Source organism: Ranitomeya variabilis, chromosome 1 (genome assembly GCF_051348905.1).
Source record: "Ranitomeya variabilis isolate aRanVar5 chromosome 1, aRanVar5.hap1, whole genome shotgun sequence".
NCBI classification, from domain to species: domain Eukaryota; kingdom Metazoa; phylum Chordata; class Amphibia; order Anura; family Dendrobatidae; genus Ranitomeya; species Ranitomeya variabilis.
In genome coordinates, this window is record NC_135232.1 from 855,925,773 (window position 1) to 855,949,748 (window position 23,976).

At 39.3% G+C, this 23,976-nt stretch overlaps 1 protein-coding gene across 2 annotated transcripts in view; it reads right to left on the minus strand.

Moving 5' to 3' along the window:
• Nucleotides 1–494: 494 nt before the first annotated feature.
• GPRIN3 (GPRIN family member 3) overlaps nt 495–23,976 on the minus strand; it is a 167,077-nt gene continuing 143,595 nt past the window's right edge. For both annotated transcript variants that reach the window (XM_077277167.1, XM_077277176.1), the window contains exon 2: nt 495–4,124. In XM_077277167.1, the coding sequence (XP_077133282.1) occupies nt 1,835–4,027 (2,193 nt within the window). In that variant the 5' untranslated portion in view covers nt 4,028–4,124 and the 3' untranslated portion in view covers nt 495–1,834. The remainder of the gene's footprint in view (nt 4,125–23,976) is intronic.

The window sequence follows — 23,976 nt, forward strand, 5'->3', positions numbered from 1 at the left end:
ACAGGTTCCCTTTAATTTGAATGGTTTGTCCCCAGAAAAGTGACAAACAAAGTGTCTGAATGCAGGTATGAACATAGCCTTCTAGTGGATTTGCGGTGTGGATTCACACACCAAAAATCCACAGCAAATCACAGCACAACAAGTGTGTATAAAGATTTGAAGTCATATCACTCCTGAAATGTATAGGATTCATCATATGCAGAAATATTCTATCATGTGTGAATTTATCGGAAGTGTCATCAGAAATCACTTAGCTGACATCTGTAAAATATCTATGGCCACTTTGTGTAATTGTTTACAACTCTGAAACCTTTTTTCATGGAAAAAGGACATTTAATGAAACTGTTTCTATGACAGGTTACTTCTTTTGTGAATTAATACTCTCACATGATAGAAAAAAATCTCAGTTTTTCTTTCTTAGATGTGAAGAAAAAAAATTCTTGTGATCACGTCAGTGTGCTATCCATTTTTTTTTCTGAGGGCCATTGAACAACCAGTCTGAAAAAAAGGACATCTAAAAAGGCACATTGATTGTGATGGGTCACTGATCAATCCGCAAAATTAAAGGTTAGAAGCTGTAACTCAAAAATCTGATGTGTTAAAGAGCCCTAAGAAACATATTACAAACACCTCCAATGAAGTGAAGGTGATGCATGTAGGTCATCAATTTTATTTTGTAATGACAATTTGAACAACAAAAATTTGAAATTTATCGATAGCTACAAGTAATTAGATATTAATTTCCATTTACTGTAATAAATGTCTCTCCCAAATTGTAACAATTTATTAAATAATATGTTGGGGTCTGCAAATGATAAACTAAGATATATGCATTTTTATATGTCGGCTCACATACTCTTCCTGAAGTAAAACAATACGTTTTCTGTTCTACATGTGATTGTGCTTTGTGACCCATTCTTAGTATTTCTCCCACAACTAATCAATTAGTTGTTATAAAGAAGGTTATCAGAGCTGATTATCCAGATCAAGTTATTTTGTAATTGAAAGTTATTACAGTGGATAATTTGATCCCTTTATTCAATGCCAGTAATACAGAAAATCATACACATTTTAGTACTATATTAAACATACAAAGTCAGGTGCCTATGTCTCACCGGAGCATTTCTCTACTAAAAACAGTACAGAAAAGTCGTAGAAAATTGGCCAATGGCTAAAAAATAAATAAATAAAATGGATTGTAGGATCATTCTACTTTCTATCGGTGGCATGGAGGAACCTCCGGTGCAGTGTGATATGCTACAATATGTAACCATTATGCGCTGAGCTGGTGCTTTGACATGTCTATACATTTATTCTGTTGGACTGCATGTAGTACAAAGACCCTGTTTCTGGATAAAGAATGTGCTATTCAATATTGAAGGTAATACTAAAGTGGTGCAGACATCTGTGCTGCTCCTGTATTGCTCTAATATACAACGCATTGTCACTCATTCTTTTATCAACTTCAGAATCAAAAAAGGCCGATGTGAAAAGGCGTTTCTGGCACTGCATTTAACGGCACACTTATTGTCATTTCAGGAGCTCAGCTTCATTCTGTTTGCCTACTGAGATGAAAATACAAATTCAACACATATAAAACGGTTATCAAATGTTGCTTCCAGAAAGACAATGTGAATTTATTCATTAATATCCACTGTATCGTGAAAATGAAAATAAAAATAAATGGATTGCATTACAAAATAGAGTGATGTGATAGTCACCCAAAACCCTGTACAGTAATTAAATAAAAAATGTCCACGACATTCTTAAGTGCAAAAAAAGAAATTTAGCTACTAGTTGATGTGGCAAAATATTTAAAGAATTTTACAGAAAATTATTCTATGACAGCAGAAGGAGGAGGATGACTACAGCAGTTAGGTCGTCTGAAATTCTTGAGTATAGATTGGAATACCCTGTGCTGTCTTCGCCTGTGCTTTTTACCTGAAGAATCAGAACAAATTGATTTTCGGTTTTGCTTTAATTTTTCCCTAATCATTTTCTCATGTTCTCTGATTTGTCTTTGTAAGTGGTTCTGTATAGCAATTCCTAAGGCCTCTGGGTCATTAGAAGCGCCATAAACTTCCCATGTCATGCCCTGTTCATCCCATACCACATCTTTCACACTTTTAGATGGCTGTTTTGCCTGGCTTTTAGCCTCTCCACTTGAACTTGGACTTGATTTTTTTCCAACTGACTTGGGAGGTTCAGAGGTAGGTAGGGTGACCAGAACTGGTTCCTTTTTCTCTTCTCTAGCTTTTCTTAGTCGAGGAGTGAGCTGTACTGCACTCTGATCTGTTGCCGGTCTGGTTTGCACACTTAGACTGCTTGATGTTTTGGCATGTTCTCCTTCATCTTGATCTTTCCTAACCAAAACCTCTAGTATTTCTTCTACATGGCCGCCAGTGGCACCAATAGAACTGTTGACTTCAACTTCAACATTAAGTGGAGTGGGCCTTTCTTCTTTCTTTGGCTTTTTTATATCTGTGGTTATTATTGCCTGGGTCGAACCCTGTTCATTAGTGATTTTAAAATGAAAAGGTTTGCGATCAGAGCTTCCTTCCCCTGGAACATTAAGAGTGTCTGTCTGTTCATTGTCTTGCCGAATATTATGTAGTTGAATGTTTTCTGTTCCACTTAAATGATGGAGCCTAGCTTTGCTACCGAGATCATGAGCTGCCCTAAACTGAGGCTGCTCATTAAACTTGTCCTTTGTCATTTGGCAAGCTTTGGGTTGATTACTATTTTCTATGTTTATTTGGTAAACCGGTTTAACATTCATTAAAATTGGAGAGGCATTAGCCTTTTGCATCTGTGGCTTAGGGTGGTTTTCTCTAAGACACAACCCTTGTCCATCTAACTCACTTCTATATAAAACCTGTGAATTTCTTGCTAGCTCTGGTCTCTGAAAGGGGGACCGCATCATATCAGGTGGACTTTTTGTGTGCAACTGGAGAGGCTGAGAACCCATTGCATCAGGAGGCTGAAAACGTACTTTCTGAGCTAAATGGTTTTGAGACAATTGTGAATGTAACGCAAAACTGGCACGGTCCATCTGAGGATTTCCCGGGTTGCCCTGATAGATTATACACACTTGTTCCTGCCTTTCTTTACGCCCTGGCGAACTGGATTTCAGAAAAGCAGAAAATATACTCGGACTAGTGGACACAGATTTATTTTCTACATTTGCTACAGCTTGTACTTCAGCATCTTGCTTAAAGCAGCTCTCGAGCTGAGATGTCATTGTACCCATCTCCTTAAACTTGCAAACTAACTGTAAATCCTGAGTATTATGATTGCCATTTGTATTCACGTGTTCCTCAGTCCGACTAAACTGTAAACCCTGCACAGCTAGAGGATCATTGACATGATCTTCCATTTTTGCTTCATTTTCTACTGGATCGGAGATTAGACTTGCTTCTGTCTGCCTATTCTCAGTTACTGTTTCTTGGCTTGGGGAAGGAATGTGCCCATTTTTGTCACTATCTAATATTTTACTGTCCACATTTTTTGACATTTCAGACATCTGTGTGCTTGTATTACTACTTCCTACTTGACTTTCACCTGTTTGAACCACAGTTACATCTTTTGGCAAGTGACTCTCTTCAGTTACTGGGTTCTCAGTTGGCATCGTCGAATGTTCAGGAATAGATGATACAATAGATGACTGTAACTGTATTGAGCTGTTAGTGGTGGCAGCATCTTGACTAGTTTCATTGATGGCTTGTGATTCTATACTTTTTGAATCCAAGGGTGGCAAGGTATCTGACTGTGTACAAGTCCTGAATGATGTTTTGTTGGTTTGCTGTTCTTCAAGTTCATATATATTTTCATCACCAGGACTTTCTATGGATACTTTGCAGTTTAGATCTGAAGTACAAATGCCTGCGATTTGTGCAACATTCCCATTGTTATTTGACACTGTCCGTTTAAGCTGGAGAGCATCCTCCTGGGATACAGAAGGGCATTCTTCCTCTTTTGCTGTAGGTGATGACTTGTCAGACCCTGAAGGATCTGGTACAGTCCCCATGGAATCTGAATTTCTTGGACAAAATCTTCAGGCAGAATTACTACGTTTTATAAGGCAACAGTTTAACAGACAAGGATGGGGTCTGGAGTTTTCAAACCTGCATAAGAAAAAAAAAGTTTAAATCAGAAAATTCTGGAAAAAAATATAATGTAAAATGAAAAAAATACATAAATGATATCAAGCTAAAATCCAAGTGAATCTATGGTTTTGCCCAGAGTTTTATGCACAGATCCAGCATATTAGTGTAAGACATATACTTTTGTCTAATTTACTTTATTTGAAGCTAATTATCAATCCGTATGAAATATTAAAAGGGTTGTCTGAAGCCTAACATCGAACCTAATACTCAATATGTTATCATTTAATTGTAAAAACTAAATTACTTTTGAGATATACACCAATTAAACATTTCATACAGTTTCCCTTCTAATTTAACTTCCTTTGTCTGTATATTTTCCTCTTCTGAGGAAGTTTTGTTTCAATCTCCCAGCAAACAGTGGGATTTTCAAATGGAATGCAATCAGTTGGCCTGTTCTGCTGTCACTTGCCCCTGCTTATTTTTCCACACTGAAAAGGCATAGCATCAGGAAGCTGGCACTGCAGTCACTCCCCATTACTGCTATCACCACCCTGAAAGTATCTATCATTAGTGATGTCTGTTTAAGGGGCTGGATTAATCTCTTTTCTACTGTGTCAATTTTGACACATGCTCAATATGATCTGTTTGCACACCATGTTATTTCCCTTTTAATGTGCACTGCCAGTGTGCTCTCTCTACTGCTGTGAACTAAAGGTGGGCTCCAATGTGTTATTGACATGTTCTAAAACTTTTAAAAAAATGTTCCTGTGCTGAGATAATCTTATAAATGTGCCCCTTTTGTGTACTGTGTAATGCCCTTGTCTGACAGTGCAGGGACATAGGATGATCATTCCACATCTCCTGGGCAGGGAAGGAGAAAAAGAGAACATACAGAGATTACAGCAGGGAATCACAGCTGCTGATTTCTGTAAGGAAAAACATTTCCCTTCCTGCTTAAAAACATATGTTACCTAAAAAGAATCAGTCGTGATTGCTTGCTGTAATGATCACACACAGCGATTACACAGTACATAACAGAGGTACATTTATAAGATTATCTCAGCACAGGAACATTTTTTTTCACACATTCAATTATGGAACCTATTTTTATTCCAAGATCTAATAATTAAAATGTACTTCATTCGTGGGACAACCCCTTTTAAGAAAATCCATTTTCATACAGTCTCTGGGACTTTTAACAAACATACATAATCTGGTAGGCCACAAAAAATTGGCAGTGGGATACCAAATAACTGTGCAAAGTCTTGGAAGGACATTGAAACTAAAAATAATGGGTCTAAAAGGATGTATAACCTAAAAGAACCCATTACTTAGAAGAGTAAATATAGAAAAATAAAATACATTTGATATAAAACACAGCAGCGAGCATCTGGGATTGTGTGGATTGATGAGTTAAAAGCTGAGAATGGAAGTAACAGAACCCAACCAAAGAATTTTGTACCTACAATCTTACAAATGTCTCTTCCATTTGCGCATTACTATAGTTTGAGAGAGACTAAGTTGCTTGCTTATCTTGTAAGATCAACCCATCCCCCCAGAACTTTATAAATCTTCATCTTTAATACAATCCGGCTTAGGTTGTTTCTGACTTTCTGCATTTTACCAGCTAAAAGCAGACAGTAAAATGTTTAAGCATATTAATCTCAAGCACACTATGTACAGAGCAGCTGTCAGGCTGGAGGATTGGAAGGGCGGTGGAGCAAGGAGCTGATGCTACATCTGTATATAGGAATGGTAGTGCTTTTCTACCTGTTCATACATAGGTGCATAAACACTCACAGTAATACACATAAGTGTGCATTTATACAGGCATTAGGACACAACTCTTAAAAATGTAATTTAGATTTCTCATTCAGTCTCATTGCCATAAGTATTTAAAATCAAGCAAGTAACAAAGTAGTCTACTTTTACAAACATTTGTGAGACAATGAGCTCTTCCTAATGCTTCAGCATACCAAGACATTTTCGACAATTGCTTCCAACTTTGTGGGCACAGTTTGAAGAAGGCCCTTTTCTGTCCCAGCATGACTGGGTCTCAATGCATAAAGCAAGGTCCATAAAAGCCAAGTTGGGGAGAGTTTGGTGCAGAAGAACGTAAAGGAGTTGTCCACTACTAGGACAACCCCTTCTCAATCTGAATGTTTGATGCTGATAAAATAAAAACACTTACACGCACCTCCCTTAATGACACCATTCCAATGGTGTCGGCACTTGCCTTTCCGAGGCTCTTATGTTGTAGTTATGACATGTGAGCCCTGCTCCCAATCATCGTCAGCTTCACTATACCTGCCTTCTGGACGTATTGAAGATCAACTGACTTCCTCTTGATGTTCGATTTGTATGAAGGCAGGGACGTCAGCGCTGATTGGACGCTGGGCTCACATGTCATAACAACTGCACAAGAGCCCTGGCACCATTGGACTGGCACAGACACGGGAGTGGAGTATAAGTGTTTTTATTTTTATCAGCGCCAGACATTCAGATTGAGATGGTGTTGTCCTAGTAGTTTGTGAGGTGAATATGCTGCTGACCGTCCCCTACCATTAACCATTTGCATGTTGTTGGCAGCTGCTGTTCTATTTTATTAGTAATATACAATTGACAATATTATTGCCTGGAGAATTAATTACTGCCCAAAGGAGACCACTGTTTTTCCCCTGCAACTGCTTGATGACTCTGGCTTAAACTGGTTTGTGTAGGATTACCCCCTTAAGGACCAGGGTATTTCCATTTTTGCATTTCCATTTTTTGCTCCCCTTCTTCCCACGGGCATACATTTTTCTGTTAATATGGCCAAATTAGGGCTTGTTTTTTGGCGGGACCAGTTGTACTTTTGAATGGCACCATTGATTTTGCCATATCGTGTACTGGAAAATGGGAAAAAAATTCCAAATGCGGTGAAATTGCAAAAAAAGTGCAATTCCTCAATTGTTTTTTGGATTTTTTTTAACCATGTTACCATGTTCACTAAATGCTAAAACTGATCTGCCAATATGATTCTCCAGGTCATTGTAAGTTCACAGACACCAAACATGTCTAGGTTCTTTTTTACTTAAGTGGTCAAAAAAGATTCCAAAATTGGTAAAAAAAAATGTTGCCAAGAGCTGCACAGAAACAAACTTCTGCAAAGAAGTATCATCCAATTAGATAAATGATGGCTAGTGATTCACTTTGTACGGCAAGTGAAGTTGCATGTCTCATACCAAGCCTAAGGCATCAAACAGTGTCTACATAAACCATCACAAGGCAATTTACTACATTGTGCTATGAGCCAGATATCCAGCTGCAGATGTTTCATGGGCAGCACGGTGGCACAGTGGTTAGCACTGCAGCGCTGGAGTCCTGGGTTCAAATCCCACCAAGGACAACATCTGCAATGAGTTTGTATGTTCTCCCCGTGTTTGCGTGGGTTTCCTCCGGGTGCTCCGGTTTCCTCCCACATTCCAAAGACATACTGATAGGGAACTTAGATTGTGAGCCCCATCGGAGACAGCGATAATAATGTATGCAAACTGTAAAGTGCTGCGGAATATGTTAGCACTATATAAAAATAAAGATTACTATTATTATTGACGTCATGTCATTACTCTCCAAGGCTATCATGGTGCAGAGCAAAGGAGCAATGGAGGTGGAGTGGAGGTCTATGCTCTTCTGCGATGAGTCCCTCTTTTGTCTTGGACACAGTGATAGCCAGAGATTGGACTGAAGACCATGTGGGCAACACAATGAGGAGACAATGCAATATTAAAATGTCCTAAGCTGTTTTTTAGCCTCTTTATGATGTTAGACATATCCATACATCCCCGTTGCCTAGTACTTAACGACATTAGATGTATGGATACGTCCTGGTAATTTTGCAAGGTGCACATTTGTAAGATTATACCAATACAAGAACAATTTTTTTTTTTTTTTTTTTAACACTCCTCACACTTTAGCCCCCTAAATGCTGCGATCACACAGTAAAAAAAAAAAATGAGGCAAAAAACAATACTTTATCATCATACCGCCGAACAAAAAGTGGAATAAAACACGATCAAGACAAATGTAAATAAAAATGGTATTGCTGAAAACGTCATGTTATCCCACAAAAAACAGCTACTATACAGCTCCATCAGCCAAAAAATAAAAAAGTTATAGCTCTCAGACTAAAGCGATGCAAAAATATTTTTCTATAAAATAGGTTATTGTCTAAAAGTGCTAAAACATAAAAAAAAAAGTATAACTGGGGTATCAATGTAATCGTACTGACCTGAAGACAAAAGCTGAATTATCAATTTTACCATCCGTAGAACGGCATAAAAAATCCCCCAGTGCAGAGTCTGGTTTTTGTTTATCCTGCTTCCCAAAAATTGGAATAGAAAGCGATCCAAAAACGTCATGAGCCCAAAAATGGTACCAAAAAAACATCAACTCATTCCACAAAAAAGAAGTCATCACATGACTTTGTTGGCCAAATATGGAAAAATTATAGCTCTCAAAATATGGTGATCTAAAAAATAGTTTTTGAAAAAAAAGTGTTTTTTAGTGTGTGACAACAGTTAAACAGAAAAAAAGATATAAATCTGGTATTGCTGTAATTACACAGACCAGAAGAATAAATCTGTCTAATCACTTATAAAGCATGATGAATGGTGTAAAAAATAAAAACAATTCTTCACCTACTGTTGATTAGTTCATTCTGCCTAAAAAGATCTCTCAGAGCATATAATAATAGATAAATAATAATAATCTTTACTTATATAGCGCCAAAGTATTACGCAGTGCTTTAAAGTTTAACAGTTTCAAACATAACAGCCATAAGTAACAACATTAACAATACAATTAAAGCAACATAAGATGACCCTGCTCGTGGGAGCTTACAATCTACAATGAGGTGGGGGAGATACAAAGTACAGATGTGTATTTACAATGATGTATTTACAATGATGGTCCAGCCATTTTCAGGGGGTGGGTAATAGTTGCAAGTAGTGAATGGGCTACACACACACGAACATAAAATGACTTTGATTAGGGAACATGATAGGCCGCTCTAAGCAAATGTGTTTTGAGGGAGCGCCTAAAACTATGCAAATTGTGGATGGTCCTAATATCTTGGGGTAGAGCATTCCAGAGGATTGGCGCAGCACGGGAGAAGTCTTGGAGTCGGGAGTGGGAGGTACGGATTAGTGCAGAGGTTAGTCGAAAGTCAATTGCAGAGCGCAGTGGTCAGTTAGGCCGATAGACATAAATAAGGGAGGAGATGTAAGTGAGTGCTGCATTGTGGAGAGCTTTGTTGGTGAGAACAAGTACTTTGAATTGGATTCTATAATGAATGAGCAGCCAGTGTAACGACTGGCGAAGAGTGGACGTGTCCGAGTAACGATTAGCTAGATAGACAACCCTGGCTGCTGCATTGAGGATATTTATCATGCGCTCTACGCTGAGCTCATAAACCATGCTTTCTGTGTGTGATAGAAGGAAGTTTTTCCCCGGAGGACTGGAGAGTACAATAATGAGAGTGTGCCGGCAGCATGGAGGAGGTTTCTTTCAACTTCGGAGCTGCATTTCAGAAGGCCTGACTTAGATGGAATGGTGCTTTGTGAAAATTTGCCATTTGGTGCCTTCACACCATTTTTTTTTTTTTTACAGATGACACATTCGTGAGCTAACAAAATTGTATACTTTTAAACCTTTCATGGCACCTGTACAGATTTTAGTATTGGCCATGCAACCTCTAAATGGGGATTCCAATATTTATATATTGAAGAACTATACTTACTGGGAGTCCAACACCCCCACAATCAGCTTACACGATGTAAACTGTATCTGAAGCTGGAGCAATACTGCTTCATACACTGCATAGCGGCTTTTCACAGGTAGGAAAGCATATGCTTCATTGGAGTGAATATGATCAGCAGCAGTTGTGGTGTTTCGACTCAAATGCTGTTCATTTTAGCTGCTGTGGGAGCGAACAGCTGTCAGACCCCAAAATCTTATATTGATGACCTACCCTAGCAATTGGTCATGAACATTTAAGTACTAGAAAATCCCTTTAAGTTCTTTGATTAATACATGCACCCATGGATGAGTGCATGCAAAATACAGGCCTTACTGGGTGGAAACCCTAATTTAAATGTGATCCTGTTTGTGAAGACCAGGGTCAGCACCAGCAACAAACTGGCTTACTGTAGCCAGGATTAAGTCTGCGACACATGTTGCAGATGCATGGTGGCTGTGCGTACTGCATGTATAGAGAGGAAATATATATTAAAATAGTAAAATTTGTCTCATATGTTGAAAGCTGAAACAAAATGAAAAAAATGTAACTGGCAGAATTGCTGTTTTTGGGTCATTTTGACTCTGAACAACATGGAATTAAAAGAGATCAGAAAGTCATGTGGAACCCAAAATGGTACCAGTAAAAGGTAAAGCTCATAGGTCAAAAAACAAGCCAGGACACAACTCTATCAACTGAAAAATAAGAAACGGTATAGGTCTGTAAAGGAGATAAGCAAAAATCAAAAGCAAAGATGGACTTTAGCCATCCTTAGTTGAGACATTGCATTTAAGCCCATCAGTGGTAATGTTAGCTGCTGAGATGTTGTATCTTACTCTATTAGGCCTCATTTAGACATCCACGATTCAGTGAGAATTTTTTTTTTTACCCCAAAAATCACGGATTTAGATCTCATTTTTAAACACAAATCAAAATGACACATACAAGTCTATGGGTTCACATGTGCTGTCTGCGATTAACATTCTAATGAATATGATAAGCTTAGTAACCTATTTTTCAATTTGTGAAAATCACTGATTAAACACTGATGGTAAAACTGCCACATTGAACAAACATGGATTAACAGTGGTCCAACTTGTTATGTAGAAGAAAAATCACAAATGTTTGATTGATGCCTTATGTGTGATACTGTCTGCTGAAACACTGTTTCTAAGCCTGCAGCTGCTCTGTGTTATGTAACATGTACTGACCATTACAAGGTCTATGACAATCATCACCCAGTTTTCTATACAGACATTGAAATATTTCTAGACCTTGCTCTTGTCAAGCACAAATAATTTGAAAAGGAGCATGTGAGTGTGGCGTTGGTGTCCCTGCACGCTTTCCATCCTCCCTCCCTCGGCAGGGACGTTGACTCACTCACCATCCCGACGCTTGTCAACCTCCTCAGGCTGCTTCCCGAGGTCTGCGCACGTCTTGCAGATCCCCGGGCACTGCACTTAAAGTGCACGCGCACGCTCCTGGTCTATTAACCCCTTCACACCCTGGCCATTTTCTGTTTTTGTTTTTTGCTCCCCTTCTTCCCAGAGACATAACTATTCTATTTTTCCGTCAATATGGTCGTGTGAGGGCTTGTTTTTTGTGGGATGAGTTGTACTTTTGAACGACACCATGGATTTTACCATACAGTGTACTGAAACATGGGGAAAAAAAATCCAAGTGTGGTGGAAATTGCAAAAAAAAAAAGACCCGTAGCGTCTACATTTTTCAGGATTTGAGGCTGGGTGAGGGTTTGGGCTTATTTTTTTTAAGTGCTGAGCTGACATTTTTTATACAATTTTGGGATAGATACGATGTTTTGATAGCCTGTTATTGAATTTTATTGCAATGTTGCTGCAACCAAAAAAAGATATACTGGCGTTTTTAATATTTTTCTCATTATGCCGTTTACTGATCAGATTCATTATTTTTTTTTTATTTAATAGATCGGGCGTTTCTGAGCAATTCCAAATATGTGTATTTTTTATTATTTTATTTTGAATCTGGCAAAAGGGACATTGGGCGGCTCTCATAGCAGATCAGCAATGATAAGCACAAGGGGGTCTCCTGCAGACCCCCAATTGTCATGCTAACCCATCAGCGCTCCACAATCATGATAGGGGAGCGGATGGGTGGGGTTAGTGACACACTTCTGGTGCAAGCATGTTAAATGCTGCTCTCAAGAGGTTTTCTCAGAAATTGACAGTGGCATTCAACATGTTAACAGCCGCGTGTGGATCTCATGTCCCCAGTTCCTGCCAGTACTTGTCTGCTTGCACTTGCCAAGTGTTCCTGTATTCTAAATGTGCTTGCCAGCAACTGCCTGCCTGTATATCAGCTGTGTCAGCCAGCACCTGCCTGCCTGTATATCAGCCGGGTCTGCCAGCACCTGCCTGTCTGTATACCAGCCATACCTGCCCGTATGCCAGCTGTATCTGCCAGGATCTGCCATGCCTGCCTGTATACCAGTCGTACCTGTCTGCACTTCAGTACGATGAAGCTCCACCAACTGCCCAGTCACGCAGGAAGACTGGATCCCGCCTTGATGATGCTGAGTCAGCTTTCAACTCCGGAAGTTGACATGATATCCCCAGACATCAGAGGCAGCAGCAGCCAGGGGTCACGTGAAGGGGATGAGTGGACAACGATAGTGCAACTCACAGGCACATTTGGAAAGGTATTTGGAGAAAGCCTTATTTCCAAGGTTTAAATCGATCTGCGGACTACATATTGTAGTGGACAACCTCTTTAAATAACAGTGGAAGTGATAATAGAGCCCTCACAAAGCCCTGATCTCAATATCAACAAGTCTGTCTGGGGTTACATGATGAGGCGAAAGGATTTGCGCAAGCCTACATCCATAGAAGATGTTTGGAACAACTTTCCTGCTGAGTCTCTTCTAAAACTGTATACAAGTGTACCTAAAGAATCGATGCTGTTTTGAAGGCAAAGTGTGGTCACACCAGATATTGATTTGATTTAGGCTTGTCTTTTCTTCATTCAGTTTGCGTATTGTTAACTGGTAACAATAATATGAATTAATTATTTATGTATTATATATTTATTTATATAAAAATAAAGCTTGCTAAGAAAACGTGGTTATGCTGGAGTGTGTGCATTTTGTACCATCTGGATGTGCTGTGCAATGTGTGCATAAGGATAAATTATCATGAGGTAGAAAGCAGGTTTTGTATTACAATAGGCATCCAGATGGTCATTACGTGGAATTAGGATGCCTCTGATTAGGAACTTAGCCAATACTTGACTCAAATTAGAAAAACATCATCAACAATATTACAGCTTATGTCATCCTTCAAGGTATCTCCTAGTATATGATTTTCACTCACTCAAAAGATTATCATCACATAACAACTTGTAAAACAAGTATTCTCGGTAAGGCTAGGTTCACATTGAGTTAGTGCCATCCATTTAACGTATCCGTTAAACGGATGTGCTAACGCTGATGCCCAAAATCTTTTTTTTTCTACAATCGCGGTAACACATGCGCTAAGGCATGGTACCATTGCGTTGGCATGCGTTAGCAATAGAGGTCTATGCACAGCGAACGCGTCCGTTCGCTGTGCGTTAGACCTAACGTGCCCGAAAACACGGTAGACCGCGTTCGAGGGTGCGTCACAAAGTAACGCATCATCGCTAACGCATGCCGATTTAAACATGCATTAGGATGCGTTACGATGCTTTACGATAATGTATGGCAATGGGTGCGTTAACGGGTCCGTTACATAGCGTTAGTGCTGCTTAGTAACGGATCCGTTAAATGGATCGCCCTAATGGAATGTGAACCTAGCCTAAACTAATTCCCTTGATGACCAGAAGTGTTTGGGGGAGTGGGGGATATAGCGAATGCAAAGAAGAGCAAATGTGCCAAAATATGTATATTTCTTATAGAGAGCCATTAAAAAAATAAAATAATTCAAATGTCAAAGTGTTATTTTAGGGAAGGGGCCTTTTTAATGAAACTTTTACCTAATTGCACCTAGAATACTATGGAATTCCAAAGTTTTTCTCTTTATAGGTATATTTTTGAGTAAAATGCAAATTGTTCTTTCATTCTATAAACTACTGACAACATGTCTCCAAAGTTCTAAGCAATACATTTTGTATTTATTTTCTGAAAATGAGAAATGGTCAAAAAAAAAAAATGCATTGCTTGCAGACCTCAAATAATGCAAAAAACCCCCAAACAAGTTCATAATAATTTAGAAACAACAATACTAATGTTTTAACTCAGGAAGAGTTCAGAAATCTATATTTTGTGGAATAACCATGATTTTTAATCACAGCTTTCATGCATCTTGGCATGCATTCCACCAGTCTTTCACACTGCTTTTGGGAGACCTTATGCCACTACTGGTACAAAAATTTAAGCAGTTCTTTGATGGCTTGTGACTATCCATCTTCCTCTTGAATACATTCCGGAGGTTTTCAATGGGGTTCAGGTCTTGAGATTGGGCTGCCCATGACAGGGATTTGATGTGGTGGTCCGTCATCCACACCTTGATTGACCTAGCTGTGTGGCATGGCGCATTGTCCTGCTGGAAAAACCAGTCCTCAGAGTTGGGGAACATTGCCTGAGCAGAAGGAATCAACTGTTTTTTCCAGGATAACCTTGTATGCGGCTTGATTCCTATATCGTTCGCAAAGATTAACCTGCCCAATTTCAGCCTTGCTGAAGCATCCCCAGATCAACATCTGGTCTTCCAATGGTTAGACAGAGACCTGGAGAGGTGTACAAACCACAGTGTCTTGCACCCACTGTGAAATTTGGTGGAGGATCAGTGATGATCTGAGGATGCTTTAGCAAGGCTGGAATTGGGCAGGTTGTTCTTTGCAAAGGATATATGAATCAAGCTGCATACAAGGTTATCCTGGAAAAACACTTGATTTCTTCTGCTCAGGCAATGTTCCCCAGTTCTGAGGACTGTTTTTTTCTAGCAGGACAATGCGCCATGCGACACAGCTAGGTCAATCAAGGTGTGGATGAAGGACCACCACATCAAATCCCTGTCATGATCATCCCAATTTCCAGACCTGAACCCCATTGAAAACCTCTGGAATGTATTCAAGAGGAAGATGGATAGTCACAAACCATCAAACAATGAAGAACTGCTTAAATTTTTGTACCACCCAAAAGCAGTGTGAAAGACTGGTGGAAAGCATGCCAAGACGCATGAAAGCTGATTAAAAATCATGGTTATTCCACAAAATATTGATTTCTGAACTCTTCCTGAGTTAAAACACTAGTGTTGTTGTTTCTAAATGATTATGAACTTGTTATTTTTTGCATTATTTGAGGTCTGCAAGCAATGCATTTTTTTGTGTTATTTTGACCATTTCTCTTTTTCTGAAAATAAATACAAAATTTATTGCTTGGAAATTCGGAGACATGTTGTCAGTAGTTTATAGAATAAAAGAACAATTTTCACTGTACTCAAAAATATACCTATAAAGAGAAAAATCAAACTGAAAATTTTGCAGCGGTCTCTTTAATTTTTGCCAGAGCTGTATATATGAATACATACATACATATATACACTCACCGGCCACTTTATTAGGTACACCATGCTAGTAACGGGTTGGACCCCCTTTTGCCTTCAGAACTGCCTCAATTCTTCGTGGCATAGATTCAACAAGGTGCTGGAAGCATTCCTCAGAGATTTTGGTCCATATTGACATGATGGCATCACACAGTTGCCGCAGATTTGTCGGCTGCACATCCCAAAGATGCTCCATACAAGGCAGGATGGATCCATGCTTTCATGTTGTTTACGCCAAATTCTGACCCTACCATCCGAATGTCGCAGCAGAAATCGAGACTCATCAGACCAAGCAACGTTTTTCCAATCTTCTACTGTCCAATTTCGATGAGCTTGTACAAATTGTAGCCTCAGTTTCCTGTTCTTAGCTGAAAGGAGTGGTACCCGGTGTGGTCTTCTGCTACTGTAGCCCATCTGCCTCAAAGTTCGACGCACTGTGCGTTCAGAGATGCTCTTAGGCCTACCTTGGTTGTAACGGGTGGCGATTTGAGTCACTGTTGCCTTTCTATCAGCTCGAACCAGTCTGCCCATTCTCCTCTGACCTCTGGCATCAACAAGGCATTTCCGCCCACAGAACTGCCGCTCACTGGATTTTTTTTCTTTTTCGGACCATTCTCTGTAAACCCTAGAGATGGTTGTGCGTGAAAATCCCAGTAGATCAGCAGTTTCTGAAATACTCAGACCAGCCCTTCTGGCACCAACAACCATGCCACGTTCAAAGGCACTCAAATCACCTTTCTTCCCCATACTGATGCTCGGTTTGAACTGCAGGAGATTGTCTTGACCATGTCTACATGCCTAAATGCACTGAGTTGCCGCCATGTGATTGGCTGATTAGAAATTAAGTGTTAACAAGAAGTTGGACAGGTGTACCTAATAAAGTGGCCAGTGAGTGTATATAGTATATATATATATATATATATATACACTGTATATATATATATATATATATATATATATATATATATATATATATATATATATATATATACTGTATATATATATATATATATATATATATATATATATATATATATATATATATACTGTGTGTATATATATATATATATATATAGCGTATAGTGACGTCAACGGCATAATTCACATCAAAGCCAGTTGCTTGCACAGTGCTGCTTTATGCTCTGCTCACAGAATGGCAGAGCAGAGTGCGTCAGTGCTGTCCTAAGAGGCTACTGCGAAGGAGTAATATCTTGGTTCCCATTTTGTATGATGCATCCACATTAAAGCAGGAGGATGCAATTAAGAGCAGAGAGGAGAGACAGACGCTGCAGCAAGAACACCTCTCAGACAAATCCCTTATTTACATAGTGAGGGACCATATCAAATGGTATTTTTGGGGGTATACAGAGGGAGTCGGGAGCTGATAGACACGTTTGTGGGATGCAGCACAGAAGCAGTTAAAGGTGGTGCCATTTGTGCATACACTCAAAAACTGGTTAAAGGTTTCCTTTAAATATGCAGGGAGGGAAAGAAGAGAGGGTGAACTGAGCGGTCTCCATTACATATCACTACTGTCAACACCAAAACCCAGAGTGTTGGCAGGAAAACTTCACATTTGTTACCTGTTATTTAAGTGCACTGTTGCAGCAATGTTTTATTTGAATGGGTGAAAAATACAGCAAAAACGTAGAAAAAGTTGTCATGCTATAGCTTTGAAAAAACACATTGATGGTAAAACTCACAAGGAAATAAACAGCATGTGCATGAGATTTCAGAAACTGTGAACTTTAGCATATTTTACCCTTTTAAAAAACGCGGAAAAAACATGGCAAAAATACTATGTGTGAACAATGAAGGCTAATAAAAAGTGACAATAATCCTTGGTATTGTATCAATATATGAACTGAAGGGCTAGCTGCATAACGCAATGAAGATGTGTGCTTCAGTGTCAGAAGGGGGCTCTATCATTTTATATATTTCTTAAATATAACACTGCAGTCTAACACAACAAATCAAGGCTCCTCATGGAATCATCAGAGAAAGGTCAATCACAGATTTCAAGGAAATTGTCATCTGTTGCCTTCTAGGAAGTGCAAGATGCAACCAAATCTAGTTTCTTCTGAGTTACTGGTTATTACGCAACCGCTAAAAAAGTCAAACAGAAACCTTATGCTTTATCAGCTTTCCAGTTACTCAGATAAGTGCATAATATGTCATTAGATCTCAGCATATTATGTGTGTAATAATAATAAGTAAAATAAGTATTAAACACGTCACCAATTTTCTAAGTAAATATATTTCTAAGGTGCTATTGACATGAAATTCTCACCAGATGTCAGCAACAATCCATCCAATCCATACAGGCAAAGAATTCAAACCATAGATGTCCATGAATTAAGTTATGTGTAATAATGAGAAATGATACAGGGAAAAAGTATTGAACACACTGGAATTTATTTAATACTTCGTACAAAAGCCTTTGTTGGTGATGACTGCTACAAGATGCCTCCTTTATGGAGAAACTAGTCGCATTCATCGCTCAGGTGTGATTTTGACCCATTCTTCCGCACAAACACTTTTCATATCCTGAACGTTCCGTGGTCTCCTTCTATAAACTCTGAGCTATAGCTCCTTCAATACATTTTATATTTGATTCAGGCCAGGTGATTGGCTGGGCCAGTCTAGCAGCTTTTTCATCTCTTTCTCTGAAATCAATTGAGAGTTTCCTTGGCTGTGTGTTTGGGATCATTGCCTTGCTGAAATGTCCACCCTCGCTTCATCTTCATAATAGAACGTCTTGGTACATTTCTCCATTAATCCTACCTTCAATTACAAGAAGTTTGCCAGTGCTGTATATTGAAAAACAGCTCCACACCATAATGTTCCAACCTCCAAACTTCACTGTTGGTATGGTATTTTTGGGGTGATATGCATTTTGGCCTCCTAATATCTGACCAGACTATATTCTGCCAGTATTTCACAGGCTTGTCTTAAGTGTTGAGCAAACTATAAATGAGCTTGAATATGCTTTTTATTCATGGAGGTTGAGTGCATTACTTACAGCTTTCATTAAAACAATTGTACTTGCTGATTCCAAGTATTTCTGTAGCTTTCCACAGATGCTCTTGGACAAGTCTTCTTTTCACTTCTCTGTCTGAAATCTTGCATGGTGAAATGATGGATATTTCCACTTCGGTATTATGGGCCCAATAGTGCGCACTGTAAATTTCAGTGGTTTAGAAATTATTCTGCAATCAATACCATCAGTATTTTATCCAACAACGAGGCTGCGGAGGTCTCAAAACAGCTGTTTTTACCCATCTCAAGATGTTTCTTGTGTGATACCTTGGTAGTGAGACACTTCTTTATAGGCTATCAGCTGAAACAGCTGATATTTTTTAAGTGACAGCATGCTTTGTGATTTTTGATAGATTTCAACATATGTCATTATTTTCCAAGGATTTTTGCACCTCTCTTATTTCATGTGTTCAATACCTTTTCCCGGTTTCATTTTTCATTATTACTCATAACTTAATTTATGGAAATCTATATTTTTTTAAATAGATTTCTTTATTTTTTAAATTGCGGAAGAACAACAAGAACTTAACCCCTTCATGACCCAGCCTATTTTGGCCTTAATGACCTGGCCATTTTTTGCAATTCTGACCAGTGTCCCTTTATGAGGTAATAACTCAGGAACGCTTCAACGGATCCTAGCGGTTCTGAGATTGTTTTTTCGCGACATATTGGGCTTCATGGTAGTGGTAAATTTAGGTCGATAATTTCTGAGTTTATTTGTGAAAAAAACGTAAATTTGGCGAAAATTTTGAAAATTTTGCAATTTTCACATTTTGAATTTTTATTCTGTTAAACCAGAGAGTTATGTGACATAAAATAGTTAATAGATAACATTTCCCACATGTCTACTTTACATTGGCACAATTTTGGAAACAACATTTTTTTTTGCTAGGAAGTTATAAGGGTTAAAATTTGACCAGTGATTTCTCATTTTTACAACAAAATTTACAAAACCATTTTTTTAGGGACCACCTCACATTTGAAGTCAGTTTGAGGGTTCTATATGGCTGAAAATACCCAAAAGTGACACCATTCTAAAAACTGCACCCCTCAAGGTGCTCAAAACCACATTCAAGAAGTTTATTAACCCTTCAGGTGTTTCACAGCAGCAGAAGCAACATGGAAGGAAAAAATGAACATTTAACTTTTTAGTCACAAAAATGATCTTTTAGCAACAATTTTTTTATTTTCCCAAGGGTAAAAGGAGAAAGTGGACCACGAACTTTGTTGTCCAATTTGTCATGAGTACGCTGATACCTCATATGTGGGGGTAAACCACTGTTTGGGCGCACGGCAGGGCTCGGAAGGGAAGGAGCGCCATTTGACTTTTTGAATGAAAAATTGGCTCCAATCTTTAGCGGACACCATGTCGCGTTTGGAGAGCCCCCTTGTGCCTAAACACTGGAGCTCCCCCACAAGTGACACCATTTTGGAAACTAGACCCCCCCAAGGAACTTATCTAGAAGCATAGTGAGCACTTTAAACCCCCAGGTGCTTCACAAATTGATCCGTAAAAATGAAAAAGTACTTTTTTTTCACAAAAAAATTATTTTAGCCTCAATTTTTTCATTTTCACATGGGCAACAGGATAAAATGGATCCTAAAATTTGTAGGGCAATTTCTCCTGAGTACACTGATACCTCACATGTGTTGGTAAACCACTATTTGGGCACATGGTAAGGCTCGGAAGGGAAGGAGCGCCATTTGGAATGCAGACTTAGATGGATTGGTCTGCAGGCGTCACGTTGCATTTGCAGAGCCCCTGATGTACCCAAACAGTAGAAACCCCCAACAAGTGACCCCATATTGGAAACTAGACCTCCCAAGGAACTTATCTAGATGTGTTGTGAGAACTTTGAACCCCCAAGTGTTTCACTACAGTTTACAACGCAGAGCCGTGAAAATAAAAAATATTTTTTTCCCACAAAAATGATTTTTAGCCCCTTAAATTTTTATTTTCCCAAGGATAACAAGAGAACTTGGACCCCAAAAGTTGTTGTCCAATTTGTCCCGAGTATGCTGATACCCCATATGTTGGGGTAAACCCGTTTGGGCGCACGGGAGAGCTCGGAAGGGAAGGAGCACTGTTTTACTTTTTCAACGCAGATTTGGGTGGAATTGAGATCGGACGCCATGTCGCGTTTGGAGAGCCCCTGATGTGCCTGAACAGTGGAAACTCCCCAATTCTACCTGAAACCCTAATCCAAACACACCCCTAACCCTAATCCCAACGGTAAACCTAACCACACCCCTAACCCTGACACACCCCTAACTCTAATCCCAACCCTAATCCTAACCGTAAATGTAATCCAAACCCTAACCCTAACTTTAGCCCCAACCCTAACCCTAACTTTAGCCCCAACCCTAAGTTTAGCCCCAACCCTAACCCTAAGTTTAGCCCCAACCCTAACCTTAGCCCCAACCCTAACCCTAACTTTAGCTCCAACCCTAGCCCCAACCCTAACCATAACCTTAGCCCTAACCCTAGCCCTAACCCTAATGGGAAAATGGAAATAAATACATTTTTTTAATTTTATTATTTTTCCCTAACTAAGGGGGTGATGAAGGGGGGTTTGATTTACTTTTATAGCATTTTTTTATAGCTAGATTTTATGATTGGCAGCTGTCACACACTAAAAGACGCTTTTTATAGCAAAAAAGTTTTTGCGTCTCTACATTTTGAGACCTATAATTTTTCCATATTTTGGTCCACAGAGTCATGTGAGGTCTTGTTTTTTGTGGGACGAGTTGACATTTTTATTGGTAACATTTTCGGACACGTGACAGTTTTTGATCGCTTTTTATTCCGATTTTTGTGAGGCAGAATGACCAAAAACCAGATATTCATGAATTTCTTTTGGGGGAGGAGTTTATACCGTTCCACATTTGGTAAAATTGGTTAAAGCAGTTTTATTCTTCGGGTCAGTACGATTACGGCGATATCTCATTTATATAATTTTTTTATGTTTTGGCGCTTTTATACGATAAAAGCTATTTTATAGAAAAAATAATTATTTTGGCATCGCTTTATTCTGAGGACTATAACTTTTTTATTTTTTTGCTTATGATGCTGTATGGCGGCTCGTTTTTTTGCGGGACAAGATGACGTTTTCAGCAGTACCATGGTTATTTATATCTGTCTTTTTGATCGCGTGTTATTCCACTTTTTGTTCGGCAGTATGATAATAAAGCGTGGTTTTTGCCTCGTTTTTTTTTCTTACGGTGTTCACTGAAGGGGTTAACTAGTGGGACAGTTTTATAGGTTGGGTTGTTACAGACGCGGCAATACTAAATATGTATACTTTTATTGTTTTTTTTATTTAGATAAAGAAATGTATTTATGGGAATAATGTATATTTTTTTTCTTTATTTAGGAATTTATTTATTTATTTTTTTACACATGTGGAATTTTTTTTTTTTACTTTTTTACTTTGACATCACAGATCGCTGATCTGACAGTTTGCACAGCACTCTGTCAGATCAGCGATCTGACTTACAGCGCTGCAGGCTTACCAGCGCCTGCTCTGGACCTGGAAGTAGTCCCTGCAGGACCCGGATGCAGCCCCGAGGCCATTTCGGATCCGGGGCCTGCAGGGATAGGAGGTAAGAGACGCGATGTGATCGCATTGCTCCGAGGGTCTCAGGGAAGCACGCAGAGAGCCCCCTCCCTGCGCGATGCTTCCCTATACCGCCGGAACACTGCGATCATGTTTGATCGCAGTGTGCCGGGGGTTAATGTGCCGGGGGTCCGTGACCACTCCTGGCACATAGTACCGGATGTAAGCTGTGATACTCAGCTGACACCGGGCCGCGATCGGCCGCGCTCCCCCCGTGAGCGCGGCCTATCACATATGACGTACTATCCCGTCACTGGGAATTAAGGCCCAGGTCACCTCGATGGGATAGTACCTCATATGAGATTAAGGGGTTAAAGAATTAACTGGACAGAAATGCAAAATGAGCAATGGTAAGTACTCAGTATTATATAACATGATGATTGCAATATATTAAGAGGATAAGAACTTTGATGGGAGGAGTGCTTCTTTAAAAACCTTGGTCACTTTTCTCTGCACCACCTCTAGTTCAGCTATCTGATGAATTCCGCTTTAATTTAAACACATTTGCCTGGATACCAGACTGCATTCAATGTTATAAGTAATATTATCATATTTTTTCTACATATTTATTTGCAAATATTGTGTTTAATAGCTCTATGAAAATGTTTCAGATTCTACAAGAGCCTTTTCACTTTATTTACTGATAATCTTTATAGATATCCATGTTGAAAGCATTTAAGCATTCGCTGTGACGCCATTTCTCAAGGAGAACAAAGGTAAAAAAATAAACAGCTCTGACTTTTAAAGGATGTGTTCCATGAACCTATCTTGAAAAAGATTAGATAAAGTACTGTACTTTTTCATTGCACAGTCTAACCAGGGGAACATTTAAAACAAAAGTACAAAAGTTGTCATTGACATTTTTTTTAAATGTCTTACAAGGATTTTGTTAATACTTTTCTATTAAATGTTTCCATTTTGTGTAACATCAGTTAAGTGACAAAATGAAGTGCCCATAGCTGTGAGAATAAAAAAAGTGAGCACAAAAATCACTGGAAGCCTCCCAATTTAAAGGGTACCTGCATTGTGATTAGAGATGAGCGAATTTGATCGGGTCGCTGCTTATTCGGCAAGCTATAGCACTTACTGAGTAAGCTGCAGAGGAAACCTGGATACCTGGAGCGCGACGGTTGATCAGCTGATCTGTGCCGCAGCTGCATGTGTCGCGGCTGTCACAGTCACAACACATGCATGGAGAGCCTGTTTGTTGGGCTCTCCATGCATGCATTGATTGTCACACAGCCACGACACATGCAGCTGCGGCACAGATCAGCTGATCAACCGTCGCGCTCCAGGTATCCCGGTTCCCTCTGCAGCTTACTCAGTAAGCGCTATAGCTTGCCGAATAAGCAGGGACCCAATCAAATTCTCTCATCTCTAATTGTGATGTGATTCCTTATTGATGTGATTTTAGTCATTTCATGAATTACAAAAGTTGGAATTGTGAAAAAATACAACTAAAAGACAGCTGTTACAGAATAGTGGATGGAATTTCAAGAAATCCCATGTCCACTATGCATGCACAGACGCATACGGCTCACCCACGGAGACGAACATGCGGCGCGTCTTTCCAGACCACAGCCTGTCTATTTAAATTTCACCCGTGTAATGTATTGGATGCGGTGAATCCGCACGATTCAGTGAACACATGCAGATTCACCTGCTTCAATAGCCGGCAGCGCTTTGGATGCAGCGGACATGTACTGCGTCCAAAGCGCTGCCAATTACTGAACGTGTGCACATACCCTTAGAAGGTGTGGGTAATATGGGCGCTCTCCACCTCCTTGCAGCCACACAATATAGAAATTACTTTATATATAATTGTAATCAAAATGATTCAATCCTCATGGAAAATTATGTTTATTAACAACATCTACTGT